Genomic DNA, 18,495 nt, shown 5'->3' on the forward strand with positions numbered 1-18,495 from the left:
CAGTTTTTCGACTTTACAATTTTGATGATTCTATAATTTTTGGATTTCCCAATTTTTCGATTTATTTAATTTTTTTTTATTTTTGAATTTCCAGATTTTTTGTTTTTCAATACATATTTCAAATTCTTTTTCCTTCCATTTGTTGGTCTGTTTCTTAAAAAAGTGAAAAATTGCAGAAACTATCACTTTTAAATACAGACAATACTTATACAGAAAAAAAAGGAAAGAGACTAAAAACAATAAGATACAGTAAAAAATACAGGATGTTTTATCTGAAAAAATTGTTGCCAAGTTGTTCTAATTTTCTTGAATTTTTTTAGCGATGGAAGGGTTTTCATAAAAAAATCGCAGTAGGTTATTTTTAAAATCTGGGTTACAAGATTTTGTGGAGAGATAATTAAAGATACGCTCTTTATTAATTTAAGATATGCAGAGCGTTTATAAAAATCAAATTATAACAATTTTCAAATATCCATACTTTAGTTTTTTCAAACAGAACACCCTATATTTAATTATTACGTCTTATTCTGTTTTTGTCCTCTTTCCTTTTTATTAAGTATTTTCTATATTTAAAGTTGATAATTATTGAAATTTTTTACTTTTTTAAGGGACACACAGAAGAAAGAGAACACAAAATAGAGTAAGGTGCAGAAATAAAATACAGGGTGTTCTATTAGAAAAATGAAGTATCGATATTTGAAAATCGTATTTTTTTTTTAACATTTTGTACATTAAAAATTTATTTAATTGATACCATAACAAAGTGCCTATCTCGGTTTATTTCTCCATAAAATAATGCAACACAATTCTTAAGAATAACAACGTTACTGCGATTTTTTTGTGTACTCTTACACTGTTAAAAAATTCAAAAAAATTGGAATAACGTGGGAATTATTATAAAATGAACTATTAGACTAGGAAGAGGCTAATAAAAATATGTAAAAATATATAGCGTATTCTAATTAAAAACTTAAGTTGTGTGCTATGCCGCGAAAATAAAACACTCTGTGTAGTCGAAAATTATTTTAATGTGTGATATTCAAAGAACCGTACAATTTTAGTTTTCGATTTTTTTCTTTGCAGGGTTAGCGACCCACCCTGTATACGGTATAGTGTGTTTTATTAAAAAAAATACGTTGTGTGTGATGTCCGACAAAGAAAACACTCTGCATAGTTGAAAATAATTTTAATGTATGTTAGTGAAAGAACCGTACAACTTTAGTCTTTGGCTTTTTTTTATTTTCGATAATTAATGAGGCATCCACAAACTTTCTTAGTGACTCACTCTGTTTAGTAATTTACCGACAAATAAGAGACAGGTGATTGCAACGTGAAACCTGCATTTTCACTTTTTAGAAGCTGGGAAAACCAAGAATACATCAAACTAAACTTTTGTAGAAAAGAGCCTATTGGCTAACAATTGAACTTTAAAAATAAGGAAAAAAAAACACGAAAAATATAAAAACGAACACATTTTACATGAAAGTGTGAGTTAACCAAACGACAAAAATATTTAAAAAGATGTGAATGCATAATTGACCCGTTATTAAGACTCACCCTGTATAGAGTATTTTATATATAAAAATAAGTTGTGTGTGATGTCCGACAAAGAAAACACTCTCTACAGTTGAAAATAATTTTAATGTATGTTGCTGAAAAAACCTCAGACTTTAGTCTTTGATTTTTTTATTTTTGATAATTAATAAGACATTCAGAAACTTTCTTAGTGGCTCACCCTGTACAGTAAAATTACCAATAAATGGCAGACAGGTGACTGTAACGTGAAACCTGCATTTTCACATTCTAGGAGCTGTGAAAAAATCATTTTCATTTTTCTAGAACCGAAACTATAAATTAGCTGTCAATGTCAGTATTAAATCGATCTTACAACGAAAAATAATCACTCAGATGCTTTATTTTGATCCATGTCACCACGAATCGAATACAGTTTTTGTATCAAGAAGTAGAAAACGATGGTTTTTACAAAAAAACAAAAAATTTCTATAAGGTTCTATAGTGGTAAGTAAAACTTACAAGATACTACTATGTAATATTTTACAAAAACATCCAGTAGAATCTAAATCATTTTTAGTTACAATAAACGCGATTAAAATTATAAGTTGGCATGTGTTGGTGAGTTAATACAATTTTAAAATTTAAGTAGTTCCCTGTTTTATTTTCTTGGGAATCTGTCAAAGTGGGGACGTTTAATATGGGTAAAAATTTTGTACCCGTGCAATCTGTAATTTTTGCCCCTGCCGGTTAATTGTCCATATTTGTATTAATCAGAGGCAAATGGAGCCACCGAGGATCGGACCAGCTAATTAGAGTCCCCAGTTCCTGGCAATTAGTGGCGTTTACATGTGTAAAGGAGCCCGAATGCGAGATATAAATAATAGTGGAGAGGATGGTGTCGTCGTAAACAATAGACGACATTTTCCTCCAAGTGCACGGCAGCATTCATTAACTCCCTCGATTATTGGGGCCTCGGCACAATGGAACGAACAAACACTGTACTCAAGTGCATCCTCATTGTTGTTGCACCACCTCGTTGACTCGCTTTGTCAATTAAAAACGTGGGGGTTGTTAACACGTTGCCTTTTTTAAACAACCCAATTGGATTGATCCGAACCGAAAAAAAAACACAAACATATCTAGCACGGATCAGAGCGTTTTCATCGGATCGCTTGTAAGGGTTCATTGTAATCCTTTTAAGGAGCTAAAAGTGTCTGTGAGGATGAAAGGGCCAAAGCCGGCCGGACTCCATTGTCTAGAGATCGCTTTTGCATACGTCGCCTCTCAAGCACGTGTCGCAACGAGACGATTTTAATTCCGAAAGAGTGACGCACTTCGGTCCTAAACTCGCTGCTTTATTGCTTCATCGGACGGATCGCGTATTTTTTGCGAGCTGTTAACGCGAATGCCACCGAGTCGAGTTTGTGGCATGTCTGTCGGTGTACATTTTCTGAAAGCACGCATCCACTTCTTTTTTCACCTACTACAGCCTATAAAGAGTTGCTACAGAGGCCATTTTTCTTACCGCTAACATAAACGCGTCGGATTTGCAACTTGCCGAGCTAAAAAACGATCTTTAATTTCTGTCACAATCTCCTCTTTTTTGCGCAAAAAAGACTGATCCGAACTCATCGCCTGCAGACCAGGTACTATTGGAATGCAAAGTGTCTTCTCCTCGCAGGCGGAATCGGCGAGGAAAAACCGTACATTGCTGAAGAGATTATCGAAGCATATACGAACAGATGGTAAATGAGCGGTTCATTTGGTTAATTTTTTGTATATTTTACCACTACTAGATATTTTTTATTCATATCGACTGCTGAGCAAATTAGTTAAAATTACTACCTTTTATGGGAGATATTTTAGATTTAAACTATAGATAACCCAAAATAAAGTCTGTCGGAAACTGGTTGCATTGAATTTTTTTGAAATGTTTATTATATTCTGAGTACTAACACGATCATTAATTCTTAATATAATGCTTAAGTTGACAATGCATATCCAGAAAACAATCTTTCCAAAATACAAGATTTTCAAAAATTGACTTGCGTTCTTGTAACCCAATTTAATCGAACAAAGAATAATAATAAATACATATTAATTAACTGTAGACTGAATATTTAAATAATTATTTATTTGATTGACACTTCTGACATTAATATATTTATTTATATTTCTAGTACACAGTACTCCTTTTCAAACAATTTAGCTCAATATCTCAAACTGTGGCAAAAAGTTGGTCTAGTGTTATTAGATAGAACAAGAAAAAAAATGTGTCTAGGGTAAAAAATTAAGGTGCATTCATAAACTACAATCCCAGGAGTACTACATCTTATAAAATGTACTATTTACCATGCAAAATTTTGAGGTGACGTCATCAAGTTGTTAGTGGAAAAGATCAGGCAAATTTTGGTTAGCGTTTTTCCATTTACCCGATATTCATTATTATAAAATATCCATAAAATTGGACAACAATTAATCAGTTCAATAGTTTCGGAGATAATCTGTCTAATAAAAATCAACACAGACAGCACACGAGAGACCTACTTTTTCATGGGTTAGGAGTCATGAGAAAACATGAAAATAGCCGTTCACTCGATAGTTCAGGTACTAAGGTCTAACAGGGTCCATTTGGTGAATAACTAAGTTTATTTTTTCTCGGCATTTTGTAGATTCTAGAATGTGAGAAATTAGGTCCCCCGTTTCCGCCCATTTATCGTCTGCCTGTCTGTCTTAGACATCTCCGAAACTACCGGAATGCCTATTCTGGAAATTTAAATATATTATAAGAATATTATCTAGATGGAAAAACGCTAACCAAAAATTTGATGACGTCGTCACAAACTTTTGACAAGTAAATCCTACCTAAAGTGTACGAAGTACAGAACATTTATCTGTTATTCCGACCCGTTTTCAGTTTTACACATATTTCTAGATTTTTATTAAAAAAAACGACAAAACCGATTGCTCTCAAATTTTACATATGTTGGAAGATTATCGTGCCCATGGTAAAGTACTAATCAGAATTGATCTGTTCATCCCTTACTTAATGACGTCATCTCAAAATTTCGTTAAGTAAATTTTGCTTCAAATTTATGGTACATGTTCCTTTATTTGTGGCTTAATAAATGTGTCATATTTTTAGAGATATGTGTATGGTTATAGAAAAAAAGTTTTATAAGAGAAAATTTGATAATTTGTGTAAGAATCTTAGAAATTATTATTTTTTTATTTTGGCGAAATAATAATGTTAAATTAATGAGTACAGAACAATTATTAAAATCTATTTATTCATACCCTTTTAAATGATAATGAGGTAATCGATTTTTACTTCACCAGCATAAACTAAGAAGTATTGTAATATGAGGAATGGTTACTTTCATGTTTTCTTGAGATTTTATGAACCCAGGGCTACAAACAAATAGGTTTCCAGTTCCTGTCTGTCTGTCTGCCGTTTATCTCTGACACTACCGGATCGATTGCTATCAAATTTTATTTGTGTAAATTTGTCTGATGATCCCCACCAAGACTATAATGACGTCACTGTAAAATTTTCCTTAGTCAACACAATTTAAATTTTATAACATAATATACTCCTGTATATTATTTTATATAGTTTATGTATTCGCCTCGATTATATATTTTTTTGATATTATTTTTATTGTATAAACCTAAAAAAAATGCTTAAAATTGGTTCAATCGACAAAAAATTGCTGTCAAATTGTAGATAATCTTCCAAGTTACAAATCTGAAATCGCCGTAATGATATCTGTTCCAATAAACAGGAAAAGTGAATTAAAAATTTTTAAAAATGTAAAAAAAAATTGGTCTAAAGAGTTTAGACAGTACTTCCCTCGCTGTCGGAAACTTGACGACTCCATGCCTATTGTGTTTTTTTTCTCATTACATTTTTGTAGTGGGAATTTAAAAAAAAATTGCGATGACGTCATCAACATTTTTGCAAGGACACGTATATCAGTTGGGATAAATGTAGTGTAATACTAAGAATAAAATTATTATATTCTCAAATTTTCGGGAAAATGAATTGGGTCGTTTTGAATATTGATTTGTAATAATCAATAAAATAACGAAACAATTTACTCACGTATACGTATCAGAGGCAACTGAAAATCGTGTATGTATAAACATTCTTAATTTAAGATGACAGGCGTAACAGCATACGTGAGAGTCAAACAGAGAAACTGTAAACAAAACGACCATCGGTTTTATTGCTTCGACTTCCGCTTATTATATAAAACATTGGGTTTTATTTTAATTCTTGACGGTGAAATTCACAATTGGTTGATTATAAACATGTCTATTTCACATTCGCGGAACCAAGTGAGCGCATAAAACAAATGCAGGTCTGTAATGTTAAAGTCGATGTAAATAAGCGTGCTACCCTTATGTTTCAACCGAGTTTTTCCTTTAACAAATTTTGTGTCTACCAAATTGGGTTGGTTGGGGTGTAATACTAATAATAAGTGTTGCCTTTAATTTAATCAATAAAATAAATTGACTTCATTAATTTTTTTGAACCACCTCTTAAGAAAATCTAAAAAATATGAATGGAATGATAAATCACAAGTACAAACTCATCATATTTTTTGCATTTTAGATAGGATTTATTCAGCAAAATTTAAGGGTGACGTCATCAATTTTTTAGGAGGGATGAACAAATACATTTTGAACAAAAGTTTACCATGCTTATAATAACTTTAAAATATTCCCAAGATTTCAAAGCATTCGGTTCTGTAATTCCTGATTAAATCGATAAAATAAATTCACGCTTTCATTAATTTTTTTGAGTCACCCTGCATATGCAAATCCAAAAATATGAATGGAATGATAAATCACAAGTACAGACTCATCATATTTTGTACATTTTAGATACGATTTATTCGGCAAACTTTTGAGCTGACGTCATCAGTTTTTTGTAGAAGATAACCAAATATATTTTGACTAAAAATTTATTATGCTCTTTATAACCTTAAAACATCTGCAAGATTTCAAAGCATTCGGTTTTGTAGTTCCTGATTAAATCAATAAAATAAATTTACGCATTCATTAATTTTTTTGAGTCACCCTGTATATGCAAATCGAAAAAATTTGAATGGAATGATAAATCACAAGAAGAGACTCACCATATTTTGTACATTTTAGATAGGATTTATTCAGCAAAATTTTGTGGTGACATCATAAATTTTTTAGGGGGGACGACCAAACACGTTTTGATCAAAAATTTACCATGCTTATGATAATTTTAAAATATCTTCAAGATTTCGAAGCATTCGGTTTTGTAGTTCCTGAGTAAATCAGTAAAATAAATTTACGCTTTCATTTATTTTCTTGAATCACCCTGTATATGCAAATCCAAAAAATATGAATGGAGTGATAGATCACAAGTACAGACTGATCATATTTTGTACATTTTAGATATGATTTATTCGGCAAATTTTCGAGCTGACGTCATCAAGTTTTTGGAGGGGATAAGCAAATATATTTTGACTAAACATTTATTATGCTCTTTATAACCTTAAAACATCTGCAAGATGTCAGAGCATTCCGTTTTGTAGTTCCTGATTAAATCAATAAAATATATTTACGCATGCATTAATTTTTTTGAGTCACCCTGTATATGCAAATCCAAAAAATATGAATCGAGTGATAGATCACAAGTACAGACTCATCATATTTTGTACATTTTAGATATGATTTATTCCACAAACTTTTGAGCTGACGTCATCAAGTTTAGAGAGAGATAAGCAAATATTTTTTGACTAAAGATTTATTATGCTCTTTATAGGCTTAAAACATCTGCAACATTTCAAAGCATTCTGGTTAGCAGATTAAAAATTAAATTTCAAAATGTTGTTTTATAATTCTGATTTTTTTTCCAAAAATTTGGACGTTTCGGGTGAAAAGTCGATTCAGAGTTGTAAACTACATGTGTAGGACTATGTTATTTTATACAATTGAAAACCCATTTACTATGTACAATTTTGAAGTGACGTCATCGCATTAGTGGTGGGGATGATTAGACAAATTTTGGTTAGCGTTTTACCATCTACATGATATTCTTAATATAAGTACAAAATTTCACAACAATCGGTCCAGTACTTTCGGAGATTATCTGTCTAATAAAAATCCGGGACGGCAGACGGACAGACGGACAGACGGACGGACAGACGGACGGACAGACGGACAGACGGACAGACAGACGGAAATGGGAGACCTATTTCTTCGTCTTCTAGGGGTCATGAAAGATCGAGAAAACGTAAAAGTAGAGAGTCGGCCGACGGACTCGATTACAATACTTCCTTTGCTTACGCTCGGGAAGTAAAAATGGTTAAAATTGGTTCAATCGACCGAAGATTGGTGCCAAATTGCAGATAATCTTCCGCCAGTTACAAATCTGAAATCGCCGTCACGATATCTGTTCCAATAAACACGAAAACTACATTAAAAGTTTTCAAAAATTTTCCAAAAAAATGGTTAAAATGGGTTCAATCGACCGAAACTTGGTGCTAAATTGTAGATAATCTTCCACCAGCCACAAATCCGAAATTACCTTCACAACATCTATTGAAATAAAGGTAAAATATGATTCCAAAATTTTCAAAAATTTTCCAAAAAAATGGTTAAAATTAGTTCAATGGACAGAAAATTGGTGTTAAATTGTAGATAGTCTTCCGCCAGTTACAATCCGAAATCACCTTCACAAAATCTATTGAAATAAAGTTAAAATATGTATATATGATTCCAAAATTTCAAAAAAATTTAAAAAAAATGGTGAAAATTGGTTCAATCGACCGAAAATTGATGTCAAATTCTGGATAATCTTTCGCTAGTTGCAAATCTGAAATCGCCTTCACGATATCTGTTGTAATGAACACAAAAAGTGAGTGCAAAATTTTCCAAAATTTTCCAAAAAAATGGTTAAAATTGGTTCAATCGACCGAAAAATGATGTCAAATTCTGGATAATCTTTCGCTAGTTGCAAATCTGAAATCGCCTTCACGATATCTGTTGTAATGAACACAAAAAGTGAGTGCAAAATTTTCCAAAATTTTCCAAAAAAATGGTTAAAATTGGTTCAATGGATAGAAAATTGGTGTTAAATTGTAGATAGTCTTCCGCCAGTTACAATCCGAAATCACCTTCACAAAATCTATTGAAATAAAGTTAAAATATGTATATATGATTCCAAAATTTAAAAAAAATTAAAAAAAAATGGTGAAAATTGGTTCAATCGACCGAAAATTGATGTCAAATTCTGGATAATCTTTCGCTAGTTGCAAATCTGAAATCGCCTTCACGATATCTGTTGTAATGAACACAAAAAGTGAGTGCAAAATTTTCCAAAATTTTCCAAAAAAATGGTTAAAATTGGTTCAATCGACAGAAAATTGGTATCAAATTGTAGATAATCTTCCACCACTTACAAATCTGAAATCGCCGTCACAATATCTGTTCCAATAAACACGAAAAGTGAATTCAAAATTTTCAAAAACTTCCAAAAAAATTGTTAAAATTGGTTCAGTTGACCGAAAATTGGCATCAAATTGTAGATAGTCTTCCGACAGTTACCAATCCGAAATCACCTTCACGACATCTATTGAAATAAAGGTAAAATATGATTCCAAATTGTTGTTTAGATACATAATGCGTATGTACGTAAGCCTGATTGATGGACTTGTGTTTCCATTTTTTTAATGTTCAAATCAATTTTCTTTTACCGTACTGAATTAACATACGTGTCCTTGCAGAAATGTTGTTAGGAACATTTTCCACTGAGAAAACTAACTCTTTAGAAGCCTAGGTTATCCTTGCGTTTAATCGTTGAACTCTTTCAGTGTACAAACGTAAACAGTCGAAGTTAAGCATTTGATATTATATGGGCGTTTCTTAAGCCATTCTTTAGCCCGCTTTTTACCTGTGCTTTAACAGTCCATATATATCTGTATTTTAAGTTATGGAGGTTATAATAAAAAATAAAATTTGCAAAATAACATTTTTTTTTTCGAAAACGCTCTTTCGTTCTGTTGTACATCAGGGGCAAAGGAAGTTCTCTCTAGTAACCTTAACTCATTTTTTTTTAAATTGTTTCTTAAAAATATGCTTCTAGGTGTAACAATATTTTTATTTTTTAGAATTGTTCATACAGGATGTAATTATAAATGAATCAACTAATTTTACTGATTATTTTTAATTTTAGTGTATAGACGTTATGATATAAAAGCATCGAATATACAACCATCTGACGAATAAAATAAAACAAATTATTTCATCTTTCAGTACATCTTCAACTCTGAAAAATAGAGTTTGACTGATAATTAATAGGGATTATTATTATTACTAAAACTTCTGGTATTTTTGTCTTAATGTATTGTAGGAACACTACATCAAATTGGCTTTCGAAAATCTGTCACTGCATTTTTAGTAAGAATTTTCCGGTTCCTTGAGCCTGGTAGCAATCTATCATTCGAACTGAATTACTGGTTGCCTGTCTATCAGGCACCAAAAACTCCAAACAAACTTAAAAAGTTAGGTTATGACTGATATTTGTGACAGGTTTGGTGTCAGTCCTCAAAATGAGGGGGTGAATTTCAAGAAATTTCAAAGCCAACTTGATCCTTTTATTTTATTGTCGTGTGTACTTCGATGTGTTAATTTAACTAAGAAACTGTGCTACAGAGATGAGGAAACCATACACCAAGACAGAAAAACTCGACAATCTGAAGTTGAAAATTCCAAAAATAAGAAATTAAAACGTATATCAGGGGTTTTTAAGTTCATCATTGCAACGAAAAAACCATAACCTGTAAATTTCAGGCATGTCACAAACTTAGAAACCATTTCGAATACATTTCCTTCTGGTCATATTTAATACAACTGTTTTAAGACAATACACAATACAGTTTAACAGGTGTGCTATAAAACTGCCAAAAATAATTTACGACATGTACAAAAACTACACCTCCGGCGCAACATTGTTAAACGCCAGACGATGAAAATCACAAGAATTAAATGAACCGTGGCAAAATGAAAGACCGAATTGTCTTTAGTACTTTGGTCGTATCAGATTAAAGAATACACGCCGGTATGCTAAAAACTGAAAGTAGATTCAAAAAGACAATAATTATAATGTTTAGTACAAATTATTAACAACATAGCTAGTGGTAGAATTTTTTATATGTTTATGTCAACATTGTGAGTTTTCATGTTTGCATAAATAGTACCAGTAATAATTTTGATATTAATGTAATTAATTGCTAGAACACATTAGACAGATCGTTGAATTGAAAATTACCAGCGAGCTACTAATCAGCGAAATCTTTACTCACAATGAACCTCATGCTGAAATTTAATATCCTCCAGAGTAGAGAGTAACAAGGTGGTCATCATTATTAATCTTGACTTATATACCGGTGTTTCCGGTCTGGACAAGTTATTGATCTTCCGTTTCGAAATTTCGCGTTCAAGGACGGTGTCACAGTAATAATAATCGTAGAAAAAGTATTAGAAGAAGTGGTTTCTAAACATGCACATGCAATTATAAAATTTCGTTAGAGAGTTAAAAGTCCCTGATAATGAACCCACGATGTTGACATTACTTTCAAAATAATGGCATTAACAGATAAAAAATTTAATTGCTTACTAATAATGACCCAGATTTAAGGAGAAAGGAAAATTGTTTGGAAAAAGGTGAAAGATCGAGGAATGTGGATTGTGTATCGATAATATTCGAATAATGAGATATGAAAAGGGAAAAGTCTTTACATTATTGCATTATAAATTTTATGGAGACTGTCAGTATGAGAGTGCATAAATTTTGCTTATTAGACGGCAGAAAATTAAATTTTATGAAAAACTGTCTATTATTAAACACATTCTGCGAGTTCGTTGTAAGAATGTCCAGCGAAAGGAGCGTTTATGTGATTCACACAAGGAAAAAGAGTGAAAATTAATGACTCATGACAAAACCAAAAAGTTTGCAGTGAAATTCCAGTAAGACAAAGTTCGGCTTGGTGGAATCAAAAATTATAATTTTTCCTTTCGCCTCGAATTTCCATTTATAATAAAAAATAACTGCAGAAGAATGCGCATACATTTGTTAATTGAGAATTAATTTCAGATTCTTAATGAAATGCTTAGATTATCATCGGATTATCATAAATTTCCGTCAACTGAATACGTGCTGGTTTTCCTGAAGAACCAAGATTGCTGCATGTGCGGTTTAATAACAGCAATTAGCCAATTAGTGCATACGTTTTTGTCGGCATCATCTGTCAGCAGAGCGTCCGTTACCTACCTCGCAGTGTCCCCTCTAATTCGCTTAATTAATTACTTAACGTCTGTAAACATAAAACGTGGAGTAACGTTAACACTTCTTCAGGTTCAGTGACAGGTGACGAAAAGCTCACATAAAGCCAGTGTTTTCTCTTCTCTTGAACAACGGCTGTCTGATCCTTCGATAACGGCCTCGTAAAAATTAGTACCCACAAGGTCCTCTAATGAATGGGGTAGTAGAGATAAAGCGAGGGAGGAAATGACATGACGACGACTGCGACAACAACGAACGGACAACAAAGTTAATCTGCATTTTAGAATTAAATGGTGGCATTTTGGATTTGCATAAATCGAGGGCGGGGATTAAAACTTGAACCCTTTTCTTTCCACAATGGACGCTTTCATAACTTCCAGCGGATGATGTTTTAAAGACACACCTGATGATGTCATTTACATTTATGTGCACGTGTAATTTTTAACGGATTTGGCCAAATTTCGCTCGCACTAATTAAATTATAATTGGATGATTCTCGAGAGTCGCGTCAGGCAATTAGGCGCTGCGAATGTTGCCACAAAAAGGAGAATTTTCTCTTTTGCTCCATTAAATTTCTATCGCGGATTTAAATAGCACTGGTGACTTTATAAAGAGAGATGACGTTCAGACGAAAGTGAATATGCGCTGCATCCGACTGCACATTTCAAATTAAAAGAAAAGAAACCTTAATTCTTTAAGTGCTTAGAAAGCTGAGTGATAGTTGTAGAAGTGGTACTCCGGCATAACATTGAACCCATGGACTGGCCGTAAAAATCTTGCTCTAACCATCAAAGTAGGTTCAACTGACCCTTCACTGAGGTTGCGCTCGTTGTTTTTGTGAAATCGATCGATTAATTACAAGTGAAACGTCTTTTTCTGGACTCGATTCTGGAATACCCGTTTAATATAAGTTACAATTTCACGGTCAATGCTCCACCGTTCAGTCGTGTGAAAGTAAGAGTTCACGAAAGTTCCTATAGATCAGATGCGCTCGAATGACTCAGGACTCGAAGGTTAAAAGGTTTCAAAAAGTGTGTACAGAAAAACAGTCTTTAATAATAAAAAAGTAAAAAAGTAATAACAAAAACAAGAGGTAAAACTAATCAACAAGAAACAGCATCAGATCATTTAATGCCATCCGCCTCCTTCATGTCCGCCGTCACCACCGCCGCCACCACCTCCGTGTTTTGGGACGTGGTGGTAGACGTGTTTGTAGACAGGTACATGGACGGGGTAAGGTTTGTTGATATGAACTGGATGGTGCTTCTCAATTTCAATCTTGTACGGTTTCTTCACGTACACGGGGACGAGTTTCTCCACAGTAATGGGAACCTTCTTTTCGATTTCTTGAGGTACCAATTTGTAGATTGGCACCGCCACCGGTTTTGGTACATTTATGCGGACGGGGAAGGGATGCGGTACTGGGACTTTGATGACCTGTGGCACGGGTACTCCAACGGGATGTGGTACCGGCACGCCGACTTTCTTCACCACGTGGATCGGTACGGGTTTGGTGTGCTCGATGGTCTTAGTCGGGATCTCGTGGTGTTCGCTGCCTCCGTCGTGGCCCGAGAAATCCACGCCCTTCCAGCCACTGTCCCAGCCGTGTCCCGCGCTTTCCAAGGAGAGCTCGTGGCCGCCGCCCCCGTACTCCAAACCGCCGCCATCATGACCTCCGGAGTCGCCCAAGAAGCCTGCTTGGGTACCCAACACCAAGGCGAAGAGAATGGCTGCACCCTGGAAGAAAAACACAATTTTAGAAAATGTGGAAAACACTTTTCACGTTTGGTGATCTTACAACGTATCTCATGGCTTCGTACTTGGGTTAGAACGATGATCTTGATGGATTGAAACTGATGATGGGATCTGGATTACAGCAAATTTATATAGGAATCCACTCGCTAATGAGTGGGGTTGAGTTTTGTGAGTGTGCGGCTTCTACAAAACAATTTGCATTCCTTAGAAGGTCGTATAAATCCGTAACAATAAAACGAGGATTAAAAAATTAGGTGAAAGTATTAAAATTGCTTTGAAAAAAATAGCAGCTGGGTGGGATTTTTCTTGCCTCTCCGTTTTACCACGTACAATCACATATTAAATTAGAGCATCTCTCTCCTTTCTAAAACCGGCGGAACGTTCTCCTTAAACTTTGGTATGCTTTGTGAAGATTAAGACCTCTGTCATAACTAGAGCATATACGCCAAAGGAGACGAACTCTGAATTCGCTTCAAAAAACTGCTATAATTACAGAGTTCGTTGAATTATTGGATTCTTGAACTTTAATTAACGTCTGGAGGAAAGAATTTGAATAAACCACGGAAGTTAATTTACTTACAAAAACAATAAAATCATTTGTTTCGGATTATTTGAATGAATTCCACGGAAAAACGCGAATCTTATTATGAGCCTGTCAAAACATCTAAGCTTCACATACCAGGACTTTGACGTGATACATGATGGCCTGAGCTACTAGAATAATTAAGACAACACGAGACGACACCGAGTGTGTTAAAAATAAATTAATAGACACGGTGGCCACAAACTCAAGTGTTATGTAACTTTTTGTAAATAAAATCGGTTCATTTATCCATCCTTCAGTTTTAACTAACATTTAAATAAACCACTTAAACTTTTTTTCTTTGTGCAAAAACTTGATCACACTTCAGACTTGATTAGTACGAGTTTTCAAACCCATGAATGAAATATCGGCTGTTGTTGGAAGTCAAGTTGAAGGTTCTGTCGCAATCGAGCATTATTATTAGACAAAAAAAAACTTACGGCATTCGTCTGATGAAAGTTTTCATCAAAATGAAAGTCAAGGATGGGGCGAGGACCTAAAGCAATAGATGGAAAGTTGTGCACAAAAAAAGAGGAAAAAAATTAAGTTGCCTATGGTACAATTCTATCAGTGATAAGATAAACTCGTTTTGAATTCTTTGGACTTGTAGGTGAATTTTTAAAAGCAACGAACTCGTTAACGTTTGAAAAAAGTTAATTGAAATACTGGGAGAAGAATTTGGGTTAACTTTTACGTCTGGGTTTTTCAATTTGGCTCAAATTTATTTTTAATCGATGGAGTAAATGAAGTGCCACACAAAATAATAGACTACGTGTAAAGACACTTTCGTGCAATAATAGAATTGTTTTTGATTTGTCGATTTCTAAAGTAAAAACGACTAACGCACACTAGACTCGCCATCAATGTTAAGTACCGTTTATTTAATGAACTAATTGTTTCAAGTAGATATTAATGTCAGTTAACGTTAGCTAATGACATTATTGAAAGTAAACAGTGCGAAACAGTTGTAGTCGATTAAAGACATAATTTAATAAAATTATCATTAATGATCATGCTATTGTAATAAAAGAATCCATCTGCTTGTATCCAATTTAATAAGTGCAACAGCAGAGATATTTGCACGTTTTTGTTTGTTATTTAGTTTTTCCATTGTTAGTTAATAAAGCATATATTATAATAAATTTTTGTTTGAATACTAAAGTTAAACAAATGTAAATTTACTGTTAACGTTCATGCGAATATCGCTATTCGCACGTTCATTATAATGCTTTTGATTTGTCAAACTAAACAACACATTAATTTGAAATAAATTCAACTTTTTGTTAAATGGAATTGTGATTCTCACAATTGTTTCATTGTTTTAGTAATTTTTGCTTTTAAAAGTTATACAAATGTGGGAAATATTTAGAAAATCTCCACTCTTGCTTCGTCTAATGCAAAATTAATCCACAGCTTCACCGTGAATTTTTCTTGAAAGTGTTCGCGCTAATTTTCAGTTAATGAATTGTCGTTAAATAAAAGACGTTGTAAAATAACATATACTATGTCTGTGGTATTCAGGTAAACCAGAAATGAAAAAGTGTAACACTTAGTTGACCTAAACAGACAATTTACATAGTTGATTTTGTTTACGACACGTGTGCAACGTTTAGGTATTTTAATTCAGGATGTTACAAGAAAAACAGGATCACATGCATTAAAATACAATTATATTAGGATGCGTCTCTCTCTCATTTAAATGTGTACTAATTTCAAAAATGATTTTTTTTAATTTATTGTACAGAAAAATTTCAAATAAGTAAAATAAAAATTTCAATATGCATGGTGTTTAAATTTACCCTTTCTTCTAATTTTTATTTATAAAACTCAACTGCTGGACTTGAATAGCTTGTAATAAAACTATTAAGTACTATCGAAGATAGTAAAACGATGAAACAATTTTTGTTTTGTTATGTCCAATGTAGCTATTAAGTTTTAAGGTGAAAATACTGTCGATTGTTTCTCTTTAAGCAAAAGAAATTTCAAATTTTATTGATGTATTGTTTTCAGTAAATTTGTATAAATATTACACATATGTTATTGGAATTTGCATAAAGTTTTAATAATAACCAGTCACCATGTACTCGTTTCACATATAAATAAATACTCAGACAGTAAAAACGCAATTTTATAATCTTGTAATAGGAAGAAAAAAATCTAGAAAGTGTGTTTAATTTTTTTAATTAAAAAGCAGACACCAATTTATTTTTGCATATTTTGCAATTTTTTCTAAATCACTCGCACAAAGTCATCAGACAAATATGTACATAATTCAAAGACCACTTTCAAACTTGTCGAATAGTTAAACAGAGAAAAAAATTCAAAAACGAAATCTAAATGTGTTTAATTTTCAAATTAAATTTTGCAAACATAAAATATTTTTTCATTCTCATACAGAAGAAGTAGGGGAATTACTTTAGACACTTGACATCAATAACTTATAAATTATTGAATTAATAATCTAAAGATGTGTTTTATTGTTGTTATTATATTAAATCGTATAAACCGGCATATTGTTGTAAATTAAATTATTTTTTATACGCAAAATGGAAGCTTAAATTAAGTACACTTTAAGACACTTTAACCAATAAAAAATTTTTGATCTAACTATGTTTATGGCAAGTTGTGTCCTAACTAATAGTTTTATAAATTTAGATGTGACAGTTCTTATCTTTTGATATTTATGACTTCTTTGGTTGTTTTGAATCTTCATTTGTCATGACAAGCAGATGCGAGAAATCTTAACTTTGTTTTTGTACACTGTTGTGACCACTCATTAATAACGTGTAGGTAGTTATTAAGAAGATATTTATCACACAAATAACCAAAAACTATATGAAAAACATTTTATTTGTACAAATAAAAAACACAACATAACAAACATAACAATGAAAAATGATGGCGATGATAAGTTAAGTTTAAATGACAAGGAGATGGAAAATGATCAGGTTAGCTTAATGCGACGCTTAATGCCATCCTCCATGACCTCCTCCGCCACCACCACCACCTCCGTGCTTAGGAACGTGGTGGAAAATGTGTTTGTAAATAGGGACATGAACCGGATATGGTTTGGCTACATGTACAGGATGATGCTTTTCAATCTCAATCTTGTAAGGCTTTTCTACTGTAACAGGGACTAGTTTCTCAACGGTAATGGGAACCTTTTTCTCGATCTCTTGGGGAACCAACTTGTAGATCGGAATAGGAATAGGATGAGGTACTGGAATGTGGACGGCATAGGGTTGAGGTACTCCCACTTTAATTACTTGAGGCACAGGAACTCCAACAGGATGCGGTACAGGGACTCCCACCTTCTTGATAATGTGAACCGGAACGGGATTAGTGTGTTCTATGGTTTTGGTCGGAATGTGGTGATGTTCCGAACCGCCATCAACACCATGACTACTAAATTCTTGACCGCCTCCGCCTCCAAGATCAAAACTGTGCCCGCCGCCTCCAAGTTCAAGGCCGTGACCTCCGCCTCCACCTAATTCAAGTCCGTGACCTTCTCCTCCGCCACCCAATTCAAGTCCGTGACCTCCTCCTCCTCCACCTAATTCAAGTCCGTGGCCTCCTCCTCCTCCACCTAATTCAAGTCCGTGACCTCCTCCTCCTCCACCCAATTCGAATCCGTGACCACCTTGGAAATGACCGCCTTCTCCTCCACCGTACTGTTGACCTCCTCCCAGTTCCAAATGACCGCCGCCGCCGCCGCCGCCGCCGCCACCACCACTAAGGTCCAAGTGACCTCCGCCGCCACCTCCTAATTCGAAGTGGCCTCCGCCGCCGCCACCACCAAGATCGAAGTGACCGCCGCCGCCTCCTCCTCCTCCTAGTTCCAAGTGACCTCCTCCTCCTCCTCCCCCTCCCCCTAGTTCCAGGTGGTTGCCGCCGCCGAGCTGTTCTCCTCCCCCGTGTTCACCGCCTCCGACGAAACCGCCGTCACCTCCCGAACCATGATCGAGGCTGCCTGCGTATCCGGCCTGCGCTATTCCTAAAGCGAATGCCAAAAGGATGCTGGCGCCCTTGAAAAAATATGAGTTATTAGTAGCTGGAGGGACATTTTTTTCGGTAATTGCACTCACAATAAATCTCATGTTTCCACACTTGGAGCGTCGCAAAGAAGTCGAATGAAACTGATGATGCGATATGCGTGCTGTTGTCTTTTATAGAGACTGCAAGGTGGGGTCCATCAGTGAAAGGTTTGCTTGGTTGTGGAGTGCACAATTAACAAAAATGCAAGGCCCCTCAATGAACGTGTAGGTCAATAAAAAAAATAGTGCACCAAACAGAGATCGTTGGCCTTTTCAGCTAT

The 18,495-nt window shown here is 34.1% G+C and overlaps 3 protein-coding genes across 3 annotated transcripts in view; all 3 read right to left on the reverse strand.

The window, feature by feature from the left end:
• Positions 1-18,495, reverse strand: part of LOC135134670 (protein toll-like) — a 348,414-nt gene that overhangs the window by 113,290 nt on the left and 216,629 nt on the right. The window lies entirely within an intron of this gene.
• Positions 12,879-13,748, reverse strand: LOC135134255 (uncharacterized). The gene is made up of 2 exons (XM_064062883.1): positions 13,641-13,748; positions 12,879-13,579 (listed from the first exon to the last, which is right to left on the reverse strand). The coding sequence occupies exons 1-2, from the start codon at positions 13,650-13,652 to the stop codon at positions 12,971-12,973; spliced, it is 621 nt and encodes a 206-aa protein (XP_063918953.1). The 5' UTR covers positions 13,653-13,748; the 3' UTR covers positions 12,879-12,970.
• LOC135134134 (probable H/ACA ribonucleoprotein complex subunit 1) lies at positions 17,013-18,370 on the reverse strand. The gene is made up of 2 exons (XM_064062750.1): positions 18,266-18,370; positions 17,013-18,205 (listed from the first exon to the last, which is right to left on the reverse strand). The coding sequence occupies exons 1-2, from the start codon at positions 18,275-18,277 to the stop codon at positions 17,147-17,149; spliced, it is 1,071 nt and encodes a 356-aa protein (XP_063918820.1). The 5' UTR covers positions 18,278-18,370; the 3' UTR covers positions 17,013-17,146.

The sequence above is a fragment of the Zophobas morio genome, unplaced genomic scaffold, assembly GCF_036711695.1.
Source record: "Zophobas morio isolate AGI-343-1 ecotype UQ-CSIRO unplaced genomic scaffold, CSIRO_AGI_Zmor_V1 ptg000023l, whole genome shotgun sequence".
Classification (NCBI taxonomy): domain Eukaryota; kingdom Metazoa; phylum Arthropoda; class Insecta; order Coleoptera; family Tenebrionidae; genus Zophobas; species Zophobas morio.